Source organism: Branchiostoma lanceolatum, chromosome 6, assembly GCF_035083965.1.
Source record: "Branchiostoma lanceolatum isolate klBraLanc5 chromosome 6, klBraLanc5.hap2, whole genome shotgun sequence".
NCBI classification, from domain to species: Eukaryota; Metazoa; Chordata; class Leptocardii; order Amphioxiformes; family Branchiostomatidae; genus Branchiostoma; species Branchiostoma lanceolatum.
Genome location: NC_089727.1, coordinates 23,196,800 through 23,218,684, shown reverse-complemented (window position 1 = coordinate 23,218,684; position 21,885 = coordinate 23,196,800). Strand labels below are relative to the sequence as shown.

The 21,885-nt window shown below is 39.1% G+C and overlaps 1 protein-coding gene across 1 annotated transcript in view; it reads right to left on the bottom strand.

Annotated features, from left to right (window-relative positions):
* LOC136437071 (exocyst complex component 1-like) overlaps positions 1-21,885 on the bottom strand; it is a 100,523-nt gene that overhangs the window by 11,985 nt on the left and 66,653 nt on the right. The window contains exons 18-23 of the mRNA XM_066431538.1: positions 19,513-19,645; positions 18,866-18,949; positions 16,071-16,224; positions 15,659-15,679; positions 13,381-13,505; positions 11,573-11,695 (exon numbers count right to left, since the gene is read on the bottom strand). Of these exons, the coding sequence (XP_066287635.1) occupies positions 11,573-11,695; positions 13,381-13,505; positions 15,659-15,679; positions 16,071-16,224; positions 18,866-18,949; positions 19,513-19,645 (640 nt within the window). The remainder of the gene's footprint in view (positions 1-11,572; positions 11,696-13,380; positions 13,506-15,658; positions 15,680-16,070; positions 16,225-18,865; positions 18,950-19,512; positions 19,646-21,885) is intronic.

The following is a 21,885-nucleotide window of genomic DNA, read 5'->3' as shown; positions in this document are numbered from 1 at the left end:
ATGGCCAGGTGGTCATAAGCTAATCTCCACAACATCGACCAATTTGAAAATGAATAGAGATTTAACTCTTAGACTATCCCTTTGCCTGAAAAACTTTTGTCACATTGGACAGGACTACGTAACATGTGGACATCAGCCAATCTCTCTAAATAACACAGTGATCAATCATTGGGTAGGCCGACTACTCTCTCTTCCCAGCCACTGGGCTGAATTGAGAGGAGCACACATTTGACGGGGCTAGATTGTAAGGGTCTGGAGCGGCTGCCATTCGGCGCTACATGTAACTCAGGTGACCTAGCCTCAATACGACAGTTGCCCCTTCGCGGCCATAGGACTGTGGGTTTTGAACCACTCACACAGGGAAGGACCACTACTCATTTTGATAAGTGCGGTGGGTTCTTTAACGTGCTCGAGGTGTGGCTCTCCTCAAACACAGGACCTCCATTTACCCTCGCTCTCATTTAAATGTAAAAACTGCTGTAGCCAGCCTTTACGATTTGATATGAGCCAAATAACAGGCACCATCGATGCTTTCTTCATTTTCCCACAACAATTATATGTTTCACGAAAAATGCACCACAACACTACTTATGGGTTTTGACTAAGAAGTTATAGCAATGGGTGGCCTAAAAAGCCCTAAAAAACGGCTGTCGTCTGAGGAGACATGCAAAATTTGAAAAGCAGCTGAGAATGTAACAATTTAGTTCAGAGAATGACCGGTTAACTGGTGAATCCAGCTACCGAGGCCCTCCGAAAAATCAAGTCAGATTTCCGTTACCGTTTAGAGTCAGACGTTCCTGACATTCAGATGAAACAGCTGGAACAGGTTTTAAAATATTACATTCACAGGTTTCATAAGTCTGGGCTGGACAAAATATTTAACAAGAAGGATATATTTTCGGTAGCGTTTGTATGTGACTGTGTATGTATGCATGTAAGGTAGAAGACCAGCATATATAGTTTATATATAACACGAGAAGGCCTGTGTGGATTGTATTGATATTTGGTAAACTATGTGGGTACATAATACTACAAAATGTAGATCTTGATGAGACCTGGAAATGATAAGAGTTTTACCCCCTATGGCCTTGTTATGGTACTGCAGCAGAACTTCCTGTTTTGATATCTCGTGTTCTGGAGATGCCATGGTCATGATTTTTTGAGTGGTAGATACATGTAGCTCTTGGGCCAGAGAGTAAGTGGTGTAGGTTTGGGCCCCCTAGCGGCTTTTTTTGGGAACTGCAGGAGCAGGTTTTGCTTGAGACTTTGTAAGAGAATAGCTCAAGAAGGGGATGATTTTTGGCATGTGGATAGCATGTGGATAGCTTGATGATTTACACGATTAGGTACTAATCATGCAAATCAGCATCTAATTTCCATAATCATGAGGAAAGTTTATATGTCGGCTGCATTTCATGATAGGACTCTCAAACATGTGATGAGTAACTGAGAAAGAGAGAAAAATTGAATGCAAAATCATATCAGCTACTAGTAGTAGTATGTAAATGTAGACCTAATTTGTATAATCAATGATAAAATACTATAACTAAAGATGGGGTTGACAAGTCATCTTTGAAATCTTTATTTGACATACCACTTCAAAGACTAGTCTTTACATAATAAAGTCTTATTATCATAATGGTACAGTCAGTAGAAGCCACTCATAATTAATTGCAGCACAAAAATTAACACACACTTCGGTCAATTTCACGGAATCCCCAAATCCCTGAACGGTTCCTATTAACTCTACTAAAATAATTGTTAAAGACTTCGCAGTTCTGCACGGCACATCGTCACAAAGATTTGTCAAACATTGTCGAGGATTTAACTAAAAAGATGTGCAAACATGGTACAAATGAGCCAATAGCTGCATGAATGTGTAAGGGAGCAATACCGCCAAATATGTTTGAGATTGTCTTCAGGAACAAAAGAAGACGGTCTCCATTTGACAATTACATTCATTTGATAGCGATCGTATGGGAGGTCCCGGTCTGGTCACCCTGCGTGTCGGCACCATAGAGAGATGCACGCCTGTTGAAGGCAGTGCCAAAGGCGGCATTACGCTTTGGCTGACAACTTGCTGTACTCAATAGAACTTAGTCTTATTACAGTAACTGTAAATGTATTTAAAAGTTCGTGGAGATTCAATTTCATGTTAAGGATGAAATGGAGTGTTGTCTGTAGTTTCAAGTTTGCGGCAGCGGTATAGAATCTTCAACTGAAAAGAACCCTCAGTCTGTAGGGTTATCATATTCCAATATTTTACTCTTTCTTCCAGATTTTGTTACCAAAGTTGAATTTCAAAAAAAATCTCAAAACAATAAGACATCTATAGCCTGTCTTTATGCCTTGGATATGTTTGAATGTAGTACTACCATTATATTATGGGATTGATTGTCTTCAAACTAAGTTTTTAAAAATATGACGAACACTGCAAACGAGAAACAGTCTGGCTGACATATTTAATATATAATTGTGTTATTGATACTGTACATGTCATCCATTGCAAACGTTGCTCGCACGTTGCCAAAGCATGGCACATGGGATATCATAGCCTCCGTTGCAGACTCTGAAGCGGCTTTTTGGGGGGCTAAATAATACACTTTTTGCAGCCACCCCGTAACTATCAGCCATCCTGTAACCATCAGCCGCCTAGAGTCTGCGTTATTACGGCATGTCAAAGCGTAATTAAAATCACTTTAGGGCGATTAACGCAGAGGTGCGAATTTCCTGCCTATGGTAGACCGCACAATAAGAACAGTATACACGCACCTCCCCCAGTCAGTGTGCTGTCACGCTTGTGGCAAAATAGTTTGCCATTTCTACTGTTCCTAAAGACAAACTTCGATTATTAGAAGCAGTGTTTCCGCCAGACCGCGACTGAGAGGCCGTCCACTTGGGGAGGGCCGTACCGCGAAAATTGATTGACCGTACCGCGAAAATTAATTGACCGTACCGCGAAAATTAATTGACTAGGAAAAGTACTAGTAACTGAATGTTGTGATCAGAAAAAAACTTTGTTAATTTTTCAAAATCAATTTGTTACGAAGGTCGCTATAATACTGCGTCACAAAATGCGATCTATTTTGACAAGAAACGCCTGAAGTGTAAAGGGAAATTCCCGCCCGTGTGGTCACGTCACATCTTGCTGTCAACCAATCAGAGCACAGTCTTTATGACGCAGACCAATCAGCGCTCAGAACCTTGCATATCAATGAGTTTAAAAACATGGTGGACGGCCCGGGACGGGTTGCGACTCGAGCGAGCGTCATGACTTATGTGAATTCATAGCGAAAATAACGATTTATCTACGGTACATACGGAGAATTTTCACGAAAAAATATTCACCGGAATATATATTGTGTCGAATACGGCCAGAAATGAAGGCGAACCGCGGCAAATCACGACGTAGAGGCTGAAATGCACGGGCGAAAATTCTTGTTTTGTTTACGTCTTGTTGGACGGGGCGGGTTGCGACTCCAGCGAGCGTCGTGACTTATGTGAATTCTTAGCGAAAATAACGATTTATCTACGGTACATACGGAGAATTTTCACGGAAAAATATTCAAAGAAATATATATTGTGTCGAATACGGCCAGAAATGAAGGCGAACCGCGGCAAATCACGACGTAGGGGCTGAAATGCACGGGCGAAAATTCTTGTTTTGTTTACGTTTTTCCTTGTTTTCTTCGATGACTTTCTTCGATTGAGTCTTGAAAAACGGGTTTTTAATGAGAAATGACAAACTATTTTGCCACAAGCGTGACAGCACACTGACTGGGGGAGGTGCGTGTATACTGTTCTTATTGTGCGGTCTACCATAGGCAGGAAATTCGCACCTCTGCGTTAATCGCCCTAACGTGATTTTAATTACGCTTTGACATGCCGTAATAACGCAGACTCTAGGCGGCTGATGGTTACAGGATGGCTGATAGTTACGGGGTGGCTGCAAAAAGTGTATTATTTAGCCCCCCAAAAAGCCGCTTCAGAGTCTGCAACGGAGGCTAGGATATCAGGTGTCAGCAGATCAGGCATTGCCCAATTGTTGCTCATGTTGCGTTTACAGTCACAGTTTTTGTACCTCTGTTTTCCAATAAGATAATGTATTTCATATCTGCATGGCACAAAATCACCAAGGTGCAGTGACTTGTGTGCTGACCAATTGGCTTGCTAATATTCAAGCTATTCAATTCTAGTTTTCGAAAAATTGTTGTGAAATTGCTCCCACGTGGTGAAAAGGTCAAGATGCTTATTCAGTACACGAGTAGCCATATACTGAGTACACTGGTACGATCAGTGTTTTGTTCCTTATTTATGTGACTCCACCCTGCTCAGGAGGGAAAATACGAAACAAATGGGCGGACATTTCTGCCCAGTTGCCCAGATTATGAAATATGTTGACCGTATCTACGTTGTAAGTTCACATGATGCAGAAAACTACCTTTAATTTACTTTAAATAAGTATAGTTTGCCAGTCCGTATGTCCCAAGAAATCAGAACTAGATCAGGAGGTGAAAGGTCAGGTGTTGTCATCTGACGTGTTTTGTGTGAGCTCTCCAGAATTCGCGTTCTGGAAGCTCTCGAGCGGTGTTAACCGTTCCTTTTGAGTTAGCATTGATACACAAGTGTGTGCTGACTTTCGTCGCTGCCTTGGAATTACTTCCTCTCAATCTTTGGAAGACTTTGTGCCTTTCTTTTGAAGAACAGTGGGAGGGCTACTCCAACAGGAAAGATGGCGGCACATGACGATATTTCAAGGCTCCAAGACACCAATCTTTGGATCAAAATAGACGCGGTCGGTATGCCTAAGTTGTCTGAATTTGAAATAGTTGAGGCTCTGTACAATACTGTTCAGAATGAGCTGGATGATTCCATAAAACCAGAAGAAATCCTAGGCGCACAATACCTGAGCCAAAAGCGCACCTGGGTAATTAACTTTGCATGCCTGGATGCTAAGGCGAAAGCAATCAGCGTAGGTCAGGTGGTTGTCGGTTCGAAATCCTACGGAATCCTGGACTTCCAGAAAACCGGTTTAAGGAAAAGTGAAATCAGGATTTCTATCCATGGTATTCCACATTCTGTATCGGATGAGGAGATTGCACAATGGGTGGATTCAAGAGCGGAAAGGACGACAGAAGTCTTGAGACATCAAAAGAAGAACAGAAATGCGGACTCCCCCTTTCAGCACCTGTACTCGGGCCACAGATTCTGCTATGCGTCGAAGATTACCAACCCATTCCAGCGGTACGGTACTTACAGCATACCTGACCCCACAGATACAGGTTCTCTGATTGACATAGAAGTGACAGTTTTCCATGACGGCCAGCATATCAACTGCAAATCTTGCAAGGCAGAAGACCATGCATTCCATGAATGCCCTCATCGGATCACTTGCCACAACTGCGGAAAAAAAGGTCACACAAAAAAGTGGTGCAGGGCCGACAGAAGTAATCCACCACGAGAAAGTAGAGATGTTGAGCAGAAAGTTCAGCAAGGTCTCAGAGCTGCCCGGGAGGCATCCAACTCTCGATCGACTAGTGCTCCAAGAGCAGCTGTTAATAACAAGAACAGTGGAGAAGATCAAGACTGGACAGACTGGGCTTCTGGCGACCCCGATGAGACAGCCGAGAGTCAAGTTACTGGGGACAGTGATGACACAGAGAACACTCGGTGTGATACAGAGACAACTGCAAAACCCCCACATCAAGATCAAGCCGGCCTCTCTGGTGGAACCAATCAGAGAAGACTCACACGTTCAACCCGCCCAGCGACCACCAGCACTAGAGATCAAGGTCAAAGGCGTCAGCCCGGGGCATCAAGGTCAACTAGGAAGAGAAAGAATGTTCTGACTCCGCCTGACAAGTCGAAGCCGGACAAACTGTACAAAGACGACGGTCGCCACGACGATCAGAGGAGAAACAAAGACAATGGATAGTACTTAGGTCTATCTTCCATAAACACCTATGGTTCGACTACTCACCAGCAACACGCGAGGTCTAAGGAAACGAACGGTACGGCAAACGGTTTTTCAATACCTTAAAGCTAAGAAGATAGACATTGCTTTCATGCAAGAAACATACATCAGCAGTGCTGATATAGAAACATGGAAGACAGAATGGGGAGGAATGCTTTACGCACACCCTGGTACCTGTCATAGTAAAGGACAAGTTATTTTGATATCTAAAGGTTCCAACATTAGAAATGTGGAATTTTTAGATATATCTGAGAGGGTCATTGGGTTAAAATTCATAAGTCAAGATGAAACATTTGTATGCTTTAATGTCTATGCTCCCAACGATGTTGTAAGTAAAAAGAAATTCTATTCACAAATTACAGACTGTATACAAAAGCATCATTGGCAGCAAGGACATCTAATCTTAGCTGGGGACTTTAATTCTGTAGTTAACAATGATTTAGACAACATTGCTGGGAAAGATCATAGTAAATTAAGGGTAAAAGCTTTCAATGATTTGATTCATGATCTCGAGCTCCGAGATCCTTGGAGAACTTTACATACAGATGAAAAAGAATATACTTGGTCAAAACGAAACCCGTTTGTCGCAAGAAGACTAGATTACTTCCTTGTCAATGAAAGTATGCTTGATAGTGTTATCTCTTGTGAAATATGCTCTTTCCCATGTTCAGATCATAGATCTGTTCTATTAGAAACATCATCAAGACAACTAGAAAGAGGTTCTTCATACTGGAAATTTAATGATTCTTTTTTAAAAGATAAAGTTTTTCTTGATCAGGTTAACTCCATTATTGAAAATGTAAACAAAGATTTAAGTGAAAAGGTTACAGCAAATAAACAGGTGATGTGGGACTTTTGTAAAAGTAAAATAAAGAACTTTTCAATTAATTATGGTAAACAAAAAGCATTTGAAAGGAAATCAAAGCACAAAAGTATCGAAGAAAAACTAGACAAAATGGAAAAACAATTAGCAGCTGATCCAAACAATCAAAACCTGCAAGAAAAAATTAGGAAACTAAAGACTGAGTTTGAAATACTGGCTCTGCATAAAGCACGTGGAGCACAGATTCGGTCAAAGGTTAATTGGATTGAAAACGGTGAGAAAAACACAGCTTACTTTTTACAATTAGAAAAAGCACGTACCTTCCGTAATGTGATTACTAGTATTAAGAGGCCTGACGGCTCTGTTATAACTGAACAAAGTGAATTGTTGAGTGAACAAGTTAGATACTATAGAGAACTGTATAAAGAGTCTGATGTCTTTGATGATGATAAATATAATGATTTTGTTAAGGATTTAGACTTCCCAACATTAACAGAAACACAGAGAGAATCATGTGAAGGGCTGTTGACAATGTCGGAATGCACAGCTGCACTGCATGCCATGACAAATGGTAGTCCGGGTCTGGACGGTCTGACAGTTAATTTTTACAAAGTGTTTTGGAGCAAAATTAATAATATGGTTTTGAATTCACTGAATGCAGGTTTTGTCAAAGGTCAGCTATCATCCACACAGCGCAAAAGTGTGATAACCCTGCTGTTTAAAGGTAATGAAAATAACGATATAAGTAGGGATCAGTTGTCAAATTGGAGACCTATTTCCCTAACAAACACTGATTACAAGATAGGTGCTAAAGTATTGGCAAACAGACTACAAAAGGTAATCACTGTTATTGTAGGTGAAGAACAAGCAGGTTATATAAAGGGCCGATCTATATTGAACAATATTCGTGCTATTGATGATGTTATTTGTTCTTCTAAAGACCGGAAAGTACCCGGGGCAATCTTGTTCTTAGATTACAGTAAGGCATTTGATACCTTATCCAAAGAATTCATTGTAAAAGCTCTAGAGAAATACAATCTAGGTCCAGACTTCGTAAACTGGGTCAAAGTTTACACTAAGAACGCACAAAGCTGCCTCAATCACTGTGGACACCTGTCATGTTGGATCAGTCTTGAAAGAGGAGTACGACAGGGGTGCCCCCTGTCCGCTCTACTCTTTACACTAGCAGTGGAGGTTTTTGCTCTCAGAATTCGTCAATCTGATGAGATCAAAGGATTCGTTTTTCCGTCATTTGATGACCACACAGTAGAAGCCCGTATCTTCCAGTACGCAGATGACACAGAGTTAGTACTGGGTGATAAGGCTTCAATTATAAAAAGTTTAGACTTAGTTGAACAGTTTTCTACTTTTTCTGGCTTACGTTTGAATAAAGAGAAAACGGAAGCCATGTGGTTAGGCCCTTGGGCTGATAGTTCTGAAACGTTAGGCGGACTGAAATGGACTTGTAGGGTAAAATGTTTAGGAGTTATTTTTTCCTCCACACTCTCTGCTTCCGAAATAGTTGACAATTGGAACAAAAAACTTTGTAAAATGAAAAAGGTACTTGCTTCCTGGGCTTCAAGAAACTTAAGTTTGTTAGGCAAAATATTAGTACTTAAAAGCTTAATTGCATCCCAACTCTCCTACATGTTAAGTGTTCTTGTTCCACCTGAAAAGTTTCTGAACGATGTTAATTCCATGTTCTACAGGTTTTTGTGGAAAAAAGATCGTGTGAAACGCAATGTATTAATCCAAGATTACTCTGTAGGTGGTCTAAAGATGCCTGATATAAAAATCATACATAAAACATTTTTACTAAAATGGGTTAAGAAATTATTACATCAGACTGACAATGCATATGCTCCTATCTGGAAAAAAATCCAGTTAAGTTATCTACATAGATTTGGTCCCAATGTTTGTATTTTTAGGTGTAATTGTAATATGGCACAACTTCAACCCTGTAGCTATATACAGTCGTTACCTGACTTTTATAAAAAACTAATACAAACTTGGTACGAAGTTAAAGAAATTAACACAATAGACGATGTATCAGAGGAGAATATGCCGTGGCAACTTTTGTGGAATAATGTATGTGTCACCTATAAAGGTAAAATGTTATATTTCCGTAATTGGGTTAAGAAAAATATTTTGTTTATCAATGATATTATTGATTGCTATGGAAATTTGATGTCTTTAAGTGAGTTGAAAAGCATTGTAGGAGATCACCCCAGTTTATTATTTCAGTACAATGCACTACACAATGCTATTCCTTCCAAATGGATAGGATTTCCTCAGTCAAAAAGTGAAGCACCAGCGATCAAATTGCTTGGAAAAGAGGCTTACTTGCAAAGCAACACGTTTTTCAAAAATATTTTAGTCTCACAAAAAGCAGTTGTGCCTACAGGGCAAAGCTTTTGGGAAAAGCGTCTAAAGCAATTTGACTTTCAAGTTGTTACTTGGAAATCTATATGGAAATCGTTATTTTGCATTACAACAGAACCAAAAATACGATCCTTGCAGTGGAAGGTGTTGCATAATGTATACCCTACAAGGGTGAAGTTATATAAACAAGGTATCACAGACACGGACAAATGTCCGTCATGTAATTCTGTGGACTACGTTGAACACTTCTTATATGAGTGTAAATGTGTTAAGCCTTTGTGGGCGCATATCGAAAAACTGTACTTGATTAACTATGGCACATCTTTATCATTAGATTTGCATCATGTAATTGTTGGCTATAAACTCGATAACCTTGTCAAATTTCAGCACATAAATATGTTGATATTGATTGGAAAACTCACTATTTCAAAGTATAAGTACGGAAAATATGTCGGAACGATAACGTCACTTTTTGAGCAAGAGTGTGTACTGAGAGGTATTTCTTGATTCTTTGTATCATCGCAAATAAAGAATAAAGTCCATGGCTACGGACCATGGGAAGATATTAAAAAAAAAAAAAAAAAAAAAAAAAAAGAACCAAGGTGCAGTGACTTGTGTGCTGACCAATTGGCTTGCTAATATTCAAGCTATTCAATTCTAGTTTTCGAAAAATTGTTGTGAAATTGCTCCCACGTGGTGAAAAGGTCAAGATGCTTATTCAGTACACGAGTAGCCATATACTGAGTACACTGGTACGATCAGTGTTTTGTTCCTTATTTATGTGACTCCACCCTGCTCAGGAGGGAAAATACGAAACAAATGGGCGGACATTTCTGCCCAGTTGCCCAGATTATGAAATATGTTGACCGTATCTACGTTGTAAGTTCACATGATGCAGAAAACTACCTTTAATTTACTTTAAATAAGTATAGTTTGCCAGTCCGTATGTCCCAAGAAATCAGAACTAGATCAATTACAACTTCAAGTTGGCGACTTATGTCTGGTGAACACGCTTTTTCACGATTTTGACTTTTTCCCCGATTCCACCTCCGTTCCAAATGCTTTACTGCTCCTAAGCAGTATTAGTTCGCAACATTGTACAGTAGAACCCGCTTAACTGCACCACCCATTTGTCTGCGTTTTTGGTGCAATTATCCGGCTGGTGCAATTATGCGAAATGCCCAGCTGGACCGCACCACCATGGGCGAGGGGGAGTATTGTTAGTCAGAAACACTAGCACAAAGAAAACAGACAAAATTATTCAGCTGAAAATAAAGAAATGACTACGAAACTGTTTTGATTTTGCATTCTTTCACTTTTCCATGCGATCTACCGCATTACAACACACGTAATGTTACAGGGGAGGCATTCTGAAACATCGTCATACCACTCATGGAATAACAGTTTCTGTGTTACATTACGTAGAGTGCAGTTGTCGATTTACGTAAATCATGTACCGCCATGAAACTAGGAATTGAAACTAAAACTTGGTTACTGATTACTGGGTGCGTTTATCTGAGGTGCAATTAAGTGGCTTCTTCTGTATATGTTATAGATGTTTTAAGACTATATATACATGTAAGAGGTAAATAATTCGAATCAACGGAGGATGGAACTTTTTGCAAGAACTATCAGATTGCGTCTCTGGTAAATTGCTTTAAGTCGAAATGCAAAAACAATTCCAGAAAATCTTATTGCTAAATGAAACAGTTATAATCGTCAACACGGCACTAAATTTGACAGAGACACCAGTATCACCAGAGACACTGACTCTTCAACTATAGGTTTTGAAGGTGATGTCACGATATGAAAGCTCCAAACTTGACATATTTGATTAACTGAATGTTCATGATTTTTGTCGCAAAAAATCTTGGTAAACTCCAAGTACATCTAATCAAAGCTCAGAAATTTTCGGTAACTTCCAGTGACAAATTACCTGCCATATTTTGGGAATCATAAAAGATGTTTACCTAAAAAATGAGGTACATGTAGATGTGCTTGGAAAATGAGCTGATCAATTTTTTTAACCTAAAAATCGCTATTTTGCACATTTCATTGAGAACGAGCGTTTAACGTCCTATCCGAGGGATGTCCCTAACCGAAGCTAGGTACTCATTTACACCTGAGTGAAGTGAGGAAAGTCGTGTAAAGTGCCTCTCCCAGGGGCAAAACATCGGGGCATATCGGCGGTTTCGACCCCAGGACCTCTCGTTTGTGGGCGAAACACCCTACCGATTGTGCCACACGATGCCACCATAAAAGGACAAGGATCAAGAGGACACCGGCTGTGTTACTGCCAAAAATGTGCCTCAGAGCTTGCGGATTGCAATTTGGGTGAGCTATTGATGCATTTTTTTGTATAAGAGTATGAGACTCAGTATTGAAGAACGTACCTCCTTCATGGGATACTCCTTGATGACTTTCCTCAGCTCCTGTTTACTGAAAGCCAGCTGATATCCGACCTCTTCTGCCTTCACACCCTGCGCCACACGTGCCTCAATCCCCTCAAAAAAGTGCTGGAAACAGAGTAAGTGAGAGCATTTCATCTACATTGTACCTGTACACACATCGATCATACAGGACACACAACATGTCAAGTTTCATGTCTGCACGTCTGCTGTTCTTGTCGTAAATTCTCTTACAGATGTTTTAAATTTGTAATATTCTTGTAAATATTCTGATGAATTTTCAAAATCAAGTCATAACGTTAGATGTGCAAAGCCATGTTTTGGTGACTGACATTGGTACATACAAATGTAAAAACTAGTTTCATAGAAACTCTGTTGTTTTGTAAAAGAAAACAACAACAAAAGAATACACATGGCTTATTACACAATGTCATGTACTTCACCCCAAGGGAGCAAACTTTTAAGTTACTCTATTGTTTTTCGCTTGTGTCCTGTTTGTCTGTCTGACTTGTGTTTCAGCAATTCACATTATCAAATTGAATATATATAGTCATGTACATGACATTTGCACAAGTAGACTTGCCATACTCTCTTCGAGTGGCAGTCAACACATTTGTCCAAAACGTAGCATTGCCATTTGATACCTCTCAAATGTTGCTCTTTTGTCTGTGCATTATGGGTAAGGGGGGGAATGTCTGCCATCTCTGGGGGTTCAAACAAGCATCCAAAAGCTTGATTCAATTCAATTCCCGAAATAAATGCATGCAGGATGTTTGGATCAACATTTCATCGTGAACAGGGGCCGGACTATTCTGTGGGAGTGATCACAGGAGCAAACCAGGGCCAGAATAGGATGAATACAAGGCTAGCAAGACAGGCCACAAATTTCAAAAATTTTCTGTAAGTCATACTTATTTTTGTTTGTGAGCTCTGTATGGAGCAAGATAGGAGTTATTCTTAAATGTTACACAGAGTTTGAAAAATATGCACAGCATGAAGCGTTCATTACAATATGAGCGACATGACTTTCTGTTCCCCATGAGATTTTGGGGTTACCAGAGGATGTCTTCCATGAAATCAAATTTGTCAGGCGTTGTACAAAAACAAATCATCTAACTTCAACTCAAGTGCTTTGCCTCTCCAAGCCTTTATTATAAAGTAAATTTGAGACTGTTATGATTACTTTCTGTCAGCTTCAAAAAATTTCTTTCAAGACTGCATTATTTTGCAATGTGTCAAAAATTGTTCTGTCACCTAAAATAATATGAATCATCTATCACAGTCATGTTTATGATGTTGGAAATGCACAGCATTTGCCCTACAGGAATTTGTACATAAACGTACTAGTTACATGTAAGGCCCACAGAGGCAGTAAAACTTATCTATTGATAGCAAAAATTATATTGAATTTCAATGTTTTGAGTTTAAGGTACAATTTACAAAATTTAAAGAAAGTGCTTTCTGTGTAATTCTGACACCTTCTACATTTTGTAAATTGGCGCTCCAGATCTGTGGAGGCGACCTGAGCAGCAGCTGACTCACCCTGAAAGACAATTATGTTTAATTTTTTTTAATACTAGGCACAATCATTTGAACACAGACTGGAAAAACTCGGAATTTAGAATCCAAATCATACTGTCTCCAAGATAGCATATTTCATAATGGCATGCATGGCTGTCCCTCATATGAGTTTCTACCCAGTCTATTTTACATCACCACATCATAGACCACAGGGGTCAGGAATAAACACCGACGTTCTGCAACCTTGTGGGGGTGCGTTTCTTGGTACCTACATTTAGTTTTTCCATGGGGTGTCCGAGCCAGTTGATTACGTATGCATCCAGATGCTGCTTGTACTTGTGCCGTGCTTCTTTCTTCTCCGTCTCCAGACAGGTGATCTTCAGTCTCGCAAAAACAGCTGGAACAGGTTTTAAAATATTACATTCACAGGTTTCATAAGTCTGGGCTGGACAAAATATTTAACAAGAAGGATATATTTTCGGTAGCGTTTGTATGTGACTGTGTATGTATGCATGTAAGGTAGAAGACCAGCATATATAGTTTATATATAACACGAGAAGGCCTGTGTGGATTGTATTGATATTTGGTAAACTATGTGGGTACATAATATACAAAATGTAGATCTTGATGAGACCTGGAAATGATAAGAGTTCTACCCCCTATGGCCTTGTTATGGTACTGCAGCAGAACTTCCTGTTTTGATATCTCGTGTTCTGGACATGCCATGGTCATGATTTTTTGAGTGGTAGATACATGTAGCTCTTGGGCCAGAGAGTAAGTGGTGTAGGTTTGGGCCCCCTAGCGGCTTTTTTGGGAACTGCAGGAGCAGGTTTTGCTTGAGACTTTGTAAGAGAATAGCTCAAGAAGGGGATGATTTTTGGCATGTGGATAGCATGATTGTGGATAGCGTGATGATTTACACGATTAGATACTAATCATGCAAATCAGCATCTAATTTCCATAATCATGAGGAAAGTTTATATGTCGGCTGCATTTCATGATAGGACTCTCAAACATGTGATGAGTAACTGAGAAAGAGAGAAAAATTGAATACAAAGTCAAATCAGCTATGTAAATGAAGACCTAATTTGCATAATCAATGATAAAATACTATAACTAAAGATGGGGTTGACAAGTCATCTTTGAAATCTTTATTTGACATACCACTTCAAAGACTAGTCTTTACTAGGGGTGGGTACCGGTACAAACAATTCAGGTCCGGTCCAGGTCCAGGTCCAGAGGGTCAGGTCCAGGTCCAGACCTGTACCTGTACCTGATTATAGTAGTGTCGCAGTACATCATATTTTGGAGAGCGAGACACACGCAAAAGTCTCCAAACGTCATGTCTGGAACGATATAATTTCTTAGGTTTGCACTTTGTCTCAAAATTATAATTATACTCTTCTCGCCGTCTGTTTACTAATCCTTTAAGTGTTTCTAGGTATGATTCACAGCTAACGTCTTCGAAAACGAAGTTAAATCTGCTGTTTTGTATTTTCTTAGACCAGTTATGTGGCCGCCTGGCACTATGAATTTTCTAATCGGTCCATAGGCCGGTCCACTGATTTTTTACGGACCTTTTTTTTGGACCGGTCCATTAGGAAATACCGGTTTTGTACCGGTACACGGTACCCACCCCTAGTCTTTACACAATTAAGTCTTATTATCATAATGGTACAGTAGAAGCCACTCATAATTAATTGCAGCACAAAAATTAACACACACTTCGGTCAATTTCACGGAATCCCCAAATCCCTGAACGGTTCCTATTAACTCTACTAAAATAATTGTTAAAGACTTCGCAGTTCTGCACGGCACATCGTCACAAAGATTTGTCAAACATTGTCGAGGATTTAACTAAAAAGATGTGCAAACATGGTACAAATGAGCCAATAGCTGCATGAGTGTGTAAGGGAGCAATACCGCCAAATATGTTTGAAATTGTCTTAAGGAACAAAAGAAGACGGTCTCCATTTGACAATTACATTCATTTGATAGCGATCGTATGGGAGGTCCCGGTCTGGTCACCCTGCGTGCCGGCACCATAGAGAGATGCACGCCTGTTGAAGGCAGTGCCAAAGGTGGCATTACGCTTTGGCTGACAACTTGCTGTACTCAATAGAACTTAGTCTTATTACTGTAAATGTATTTAAAAGTTCGTGGAGATTCAATTTCATGTGAAGGATGAAATGGAGTGTTGTCTGTAGTTTCAAGTTTGCGGCAGAGCAATAGTCACATACTGCTGCAGTAATGGAAACTCCAGCGACTTTACGGACAGCAAGTCAGAAAGCACACAGCGACTCGGCAAGGGCTTCAGACGGACATAGCAGTTGATTTTGGCAGTGCAGTGCTGGCATGATCATCTGTCACAGAAGGTGTAAAGTTTGTCTTAGTCATACCTACCATCATTTAAACTCATGACTCAAGGACGGGCGTGGGGCAGGTCATTAACCCTTAACTGATGACATTCCCAACACTACATTCCATGGTAACCTTTTTTTCCGATTCTAGCATAATATACTATCTGAAACAAAGAATAAAAAGACTTACCATTCAAATGATGATAGTTTTCTGAAATAGAATAAAAATCAAACTGGTTACTGCACTATGAAATTGAAGTCAAATTAGATTAAACCAGCATCTGAATGTTTTTCAGACTATTATACATGACAACTAAATGAAGTTAATAGGTCACTTTCAGCTTGATTTTCCTCCTGGAAATTCTTTTCTTCAATTTACTTCCAAGCAAAAAGCCATGATACAATGTATCATCTTAATCTCAATTTTCCTTGTCTAATTGGATTTCTAATTTCAAATTGGTCAAAACTTTGCTGCCAATTCGTTAACCCCTTAAGCTTTTTCATGGCTAATCCATACAATTATGTCACACACATGTATATAATTTGCAATGTGAATTCATGTTCTTGAGTCCAAGCCAATCATGATTGCTGCTCCTCCTTACCAAACAGAACGACATCTTGAGGAGTCTTCTGATGTTCCAGGCCGACCCTCTCCACGTTGTCGAAGATGGTGCGCACCATCCTACCGTACGCCTTGTCTAAGTCCGCCCTCCTCTCCGAGCCTTTGAAGATAGTCTCCGCTAACTCTGCAAATTCCTAAAGAAAACATTATAGAGTAGTGTTGGTTAAAAGATTGTATGAAACCAAAATACAATATTCTAGATTAAAAAAGATTAAATTCATCCATATAACATACACCTAGTATATGTAGTACTACACATTTGCACCAAATATACAGTCATCCTTCTGGTATTGAACATCATACCATGCAAAAAATTGTTCTTCAGAATCAAACGTTTTGCCATTTTGAGAATTGTGGGGTCACAGTGTTCATGGTGACCAGTTCAGAACCCAGCACAGTGGCTGAAGAAAAATATTGTTTGTTTTAACTTTACACGCCATAAAAGCAGAAAGCATTGATATCTAGACTTTCAACGACACAATGATTATAAGCACTGTTTGCTTTTCAAAAGCTTTTTTTTCTCCGTGGCATCATTGTCAGTCATAATTGAATTACCTTCCAACAAAAACCTGATCAGGGTTCAAAATACTTCTGCATACCTGGTCTGATGAAGGAAACATGCAAAATTACCATCCTGCACCAGGCAGATCACACCTGAACTGATCTGCTTATGAATTTTTAGATATTTTAGACGACTCAAACTGCTATCATTTAGAAACCATTTCAATTGTGTAGCACCAAGGACAAAACATAAAATTTGAGGCTCGAGACATACATGTACATTGGAGAGACTGAGAGATCACTACAGACCAGGTTCCTTCAACATAAGCACCCAGGCTCAACAAGCTCGGAACTGTCACAACACAATATTATACAGTCTCCTGGACCCTCGGTCACAATGGACAAAGTAAGAATCATGCACACAGAACCAAGTCTTAGAGGAATAAAAGAGCCAGTTTACATCAGGGTCTTACAGCCATCCCTAACAGAGCCAGGTGCAGGGGGTACATGTACTAACTTTCTGCAACTTATGATCCACTGTTCACCAAGTCACATGACATTGTTCTTGACATTGCGGTGGATTGCTCATTCCTTAAGAAAGACAGGATTTGGACAGTTGAAAATTTCTGATCCATTTCAGTTGTTTATCATGACTTGTCATAAAATTTCACTGATAAAGGAGAAAAAAAATCCACACATAACGGGGGGTGCTCAAACCTATAACGTTTTTTTATGCGCTCGAACTCACGGCGCTCCATTGCTGGTTGTCAGAGAATGGTCATGTTTGAATGAATAAATTTTGAACACATTCATCTAAAGACCATACTTGAACAAGAAATGTATTCATACTGTTCATGGGCCCTTCACGCTCCGAGTTACATGCGGAAGACGCTGTGAGACGTTTTCACCGTATGTACCTTCTGATTTAGTGCTACGCCAGATACTATTAGTGTGCCTAACTTATTACGCTTTCGTAATTTTGCTCTCTTCGGAAGTTGGTGATGAAGTTAGGGAAATGTAAATAAGGCTTGAAGTCTGCTATATTACAGCTTTCTTTTCACCGGAAAATTTTGACTGTGTGCACTTCTATAACGTCATGTGAGAAGGGCTATATCTAGCGCATCCTAGCTCATGTTTTCACGGGAAATAGGCTACTACGCACTTTGCGCGCGGCCTGACGTACGTCTTGCATGCGACCCAACTTACAAAATCATTACGAAAAAACGACACCGCTTACATCAACAATACTCCGTCTACTTATTGGGAAATATCTTCGCCATCTCTGTATCTACTTTCCTTTTCATAGACGGTACCAATCACATGTTAGAGCGTTACAAAGCTGTGCGTTGAATCGCCGTCCGACACCATCGCGGCCCAAAATAATGGCAGGAAACAACGTGGCCAGACGGCAGCGATGTTTACGTTGTTTTCTTTGGTCGGTTTTCTTCTCAACAAAAACTTAAAGACCCAATTTTTTTGTGTTCTATGAAGTTATATTTCTTATGTGTATGATAGTTGTATATCTGCTTGGCACAGGTCGTACATTTAGGTGCCGGACCGTCTAGCTACGCACTGACCCTCTACTCAGCATTGCCATCATTATTGTCAAAATACTATTCTTGACAAAATAAGCAATGAATATGTACACATATGTTTTGAATGCAAATAACAATTATGTGCATGAACTTGGTTTATTTACCTTCCTTATGAGCATAGTCAGTGGACACAAACACGGCGTACTTATGCATAATAAGATCACTAAAAAATCCGTCACATGTTAGGGCGCGTCATAAGTTAGGGCAACCCCGTTAGTAGTATACTGAGAACATAATTATTAGAAAAGTGTACAATGTAGCACAACTCCAATTATGCTTGCATTAACTTGCATAAATTATCTATGCTGGTGCTATTTCAAGCCCTGGCCTTGACTGTTTATGTGCTTTGAATATCCAGCTATATACAATACAGGACCATTCATCTCTGATGCACAGAGAACCCAAAATATTGTTCCGCTTTTTTTTGGGGGGGGGTTGTACTTTACACACAATAAAGCATTCAGTTATGTTTAATACTAAGTCTTGTTATGGTTATTACCGTAACTTCTTTTCTTTTCTTAGACACTGATGAGGCCACACCAATTTAATTTCTTGGTTAACAAATTTTTTTAATTTATTTTTTTAAGAAATTAAATTGGCCTGAGGCAGTCCTATAATCATTTTGATACAAACCTTGTAACAATGCAGTAGGTACTGAATGTGATAAAATGTCATTTACCTCAAAACTAGACACAAATGGCAGGATACCACATCGCTTGTTCTTTGGGACTTTGATCTCTTCAATGCTCTGAATCTTGGCTTGCTGTGGATGAATTTCAATTAGAAACAACCAGTAAGTAATTTCAGTATGACCTACAGTAGACAAGGATCCATCCAACTCTAGCTACAGTTTGCTTCAACAACTGCTTCCATGCAGAACAGTTTGGCCCCCATTCCCATTGTAACATTCATAGGGACTTCCGAATGCTTGTCTCAACCAATTCATACCATTATAATTACAAGGACCATGTGATTCGGAGCCAGTAAGAAATCATTTCTCTGATAATGTTTACTAGACTATTCAGCAGGAAAGTTACAGGAGGGAACCAGAGTTGGAATAGGATGGATACCAGGCTCACAATGTATGTTGTACATTTTCAATAATCTACAATAGGCTGCAAATCTGATCTACATTTTGACACACAGATCAGATTGCATGCTGGGTATATCGCAGGGGACAAATACCATTTTGCGTCAACTATCGTCGTATAATAATATTTTCTTGCTCTTTCTCTACCAGAAAAAGAGAAGAAGGAGAAAAAACAAACAAGCCTACAGAAAAACAAATTATCAACCACATTGACATGATAAATGTGCTGCACTTACGATTAATTTGTCAAAGTTTCTCTTGACGATTACAACTGATGTGGCCAGCGTTGTTGCCAGGTTAGATCCTGCATCCTTCTCCTCCATCCCCATCACTACAGCACTGATCTTTACCAGCATGTACATAGAGTTACTGTAATTACAGAAGATCATTCCTCCCTTTAAGTAGGACATACAAAAATGTCACAACTTTTAAAGAACTTTTCACTTAATGTTTAAAAACTTGTAGAATAGAATTAGATTAAAGTCAATTATTGTGAGTTCTAGACAGTCGATGTCATATATTGATGAATTAAATGTCACAACTCACATTTAAAATCAGCAGCTAAGCTTTTATTTTCTTCCCAATAATCAACCAAACATAATTATTATATTATATTATGCATAATATAATATTATGTACACTGTCTTGTACACAGTCAAACCTTTACCAGTGGCAAAATAGTGCTGGTCATCATGTAGCCACTTGTTGGTATTCCCTTAGAAATATTTTTTCCATTGATCCAACTTGAAGGATCAAGAATCCTGAGTAGAGTGACCACCTGTCTATAGGCACATTGTAAAAGTGAAGGTAGTCCCATACCCTTTTCACCAACACAATGCCACTGTCTACTGTGACTAATGTTCTGTGAAAGTTTTTAATCTTTTTCAACCCACTGCTCATACAGTCTCACAAAGCCTACGGCACAACCTTCACCTTTAAGAATATCAAATTTTGTACCTTTTCTTATCAGCGTTGTTACTATAGCTGTCACAGGAGTTAGACACACTGCCTGCACATGTTTATAGAATTGTAACTGCATAAGTAGCCACTTCTACAAAATTTGCACTCTCAGCCCTAGTTACATGTACTTTTAGCAGTGAAAGTGTGCATTTCTCAATTTGAGTAGTTTCTTGACAAAATCTGTATTGCAATTATTTTTTGTGAGACGACTTCTCTGAATCAAGGTTGTCCTAATCAAGATGGGGCTGTCGTTTGACGGGCGACTGAGCTAGACTTATCAATTATACATGTATATATTGAATGGATGTTAAAAAATCCCAAAGCCGGGTTTCAAACCTATACGATGTCCTGTTTGCAATACAAATTAAAGCGATGTACATACAAGATGGATGTTCAAAAAGAAAAAAGAATCTTCTTTGAGGGTATAGAGCATTTAACTAACTGAGCTACATGTAACTGAGCTGACACTAATGAAAACAAAAGTCATTTTGTGTCATATGGTTTACACAGGATTAGCCTCCACCAGGCCCTCTTACGGGCGTCTGAATCGTAGAATTCGGCAGAAAAAGAAATAATTAGCCAGTCAGTCCACAGTGAAGATCACATTTTGCCCATTTAGGGCCTACAAGTGAAACCCTGGCGTAGTTAGTCTGGTAGAGACTAACACAGGATGAGCAGGGGTACCAAAGAACCAACGGTTGAACCATGGAACCAACTGTGTATCCCATTTCAATACCATTTTCGCCTAATTAAAAAAATGAAGATAGAGCTCTAGGCACATGTTCCCAAACTAGAGTCCATTCCAAGACACCAAGAGGGTTTTTGAATGATATTTTTAATAATTTTGAATTATTTCTGATAAAAGAATATCTGAACAACAATAGTTCTAAATTTTTCTAAAAGATTGAATATGAAAATTTTTATTCATTAAAATTCAGTTAGATAGTTTAGACACATTTTGAAAGTTACTGCACAAACATCTCTTTATTTGGAATAATTTCTGAACATCTAATATATGATTCTTTCAGGTTTAGAAATATTAACAAAAAATGGTAGGAAATGGTAGATAATGGTAGAATGGTGATTGCCCCCATAAATTTAGGTGCTAATCCAGCCCTTCTGTCTGCTTTTGTATATCTTTAGATTTCACTGCAGGCCACTGTTGGGTCCTTGTGGAGACCATTCTTCCCAGCCTATACTTCGTAATGATGTGTGAATTGCTTTCTTCACAGCCCTCTGACCTATTTATAAAGATGTTACAAATAATGGTAGAAAATGGTTACAAATTGTAAAGAATTGTAAATAATGGTAGAATGCTGTTATCATTATTTAGAAACTGTTAGAAATATCATATTCTACATGAGGAATATTTATAAAGTTTTAGAAAACCGGAGGAATATTTATAAAGTTGAAATCACATTCAAAATATTTCTAAAGTATAAAATCTCTCACAAATAATTACAATAGATTGAAAACATTTGTAAATTATGACAATAACAACCCTCTTGGTGACTTGGAATGGACTCTACCCTGGCTGGTACCAAAGTTCAGGTCATTTGGTGAAATACCAGGTATGTTAAACAGTTTGGGGTTAAAAAAGATATGTAGAACCTCAGGTGTACAAATTAATCAGTTTTGCAAAGAGTACA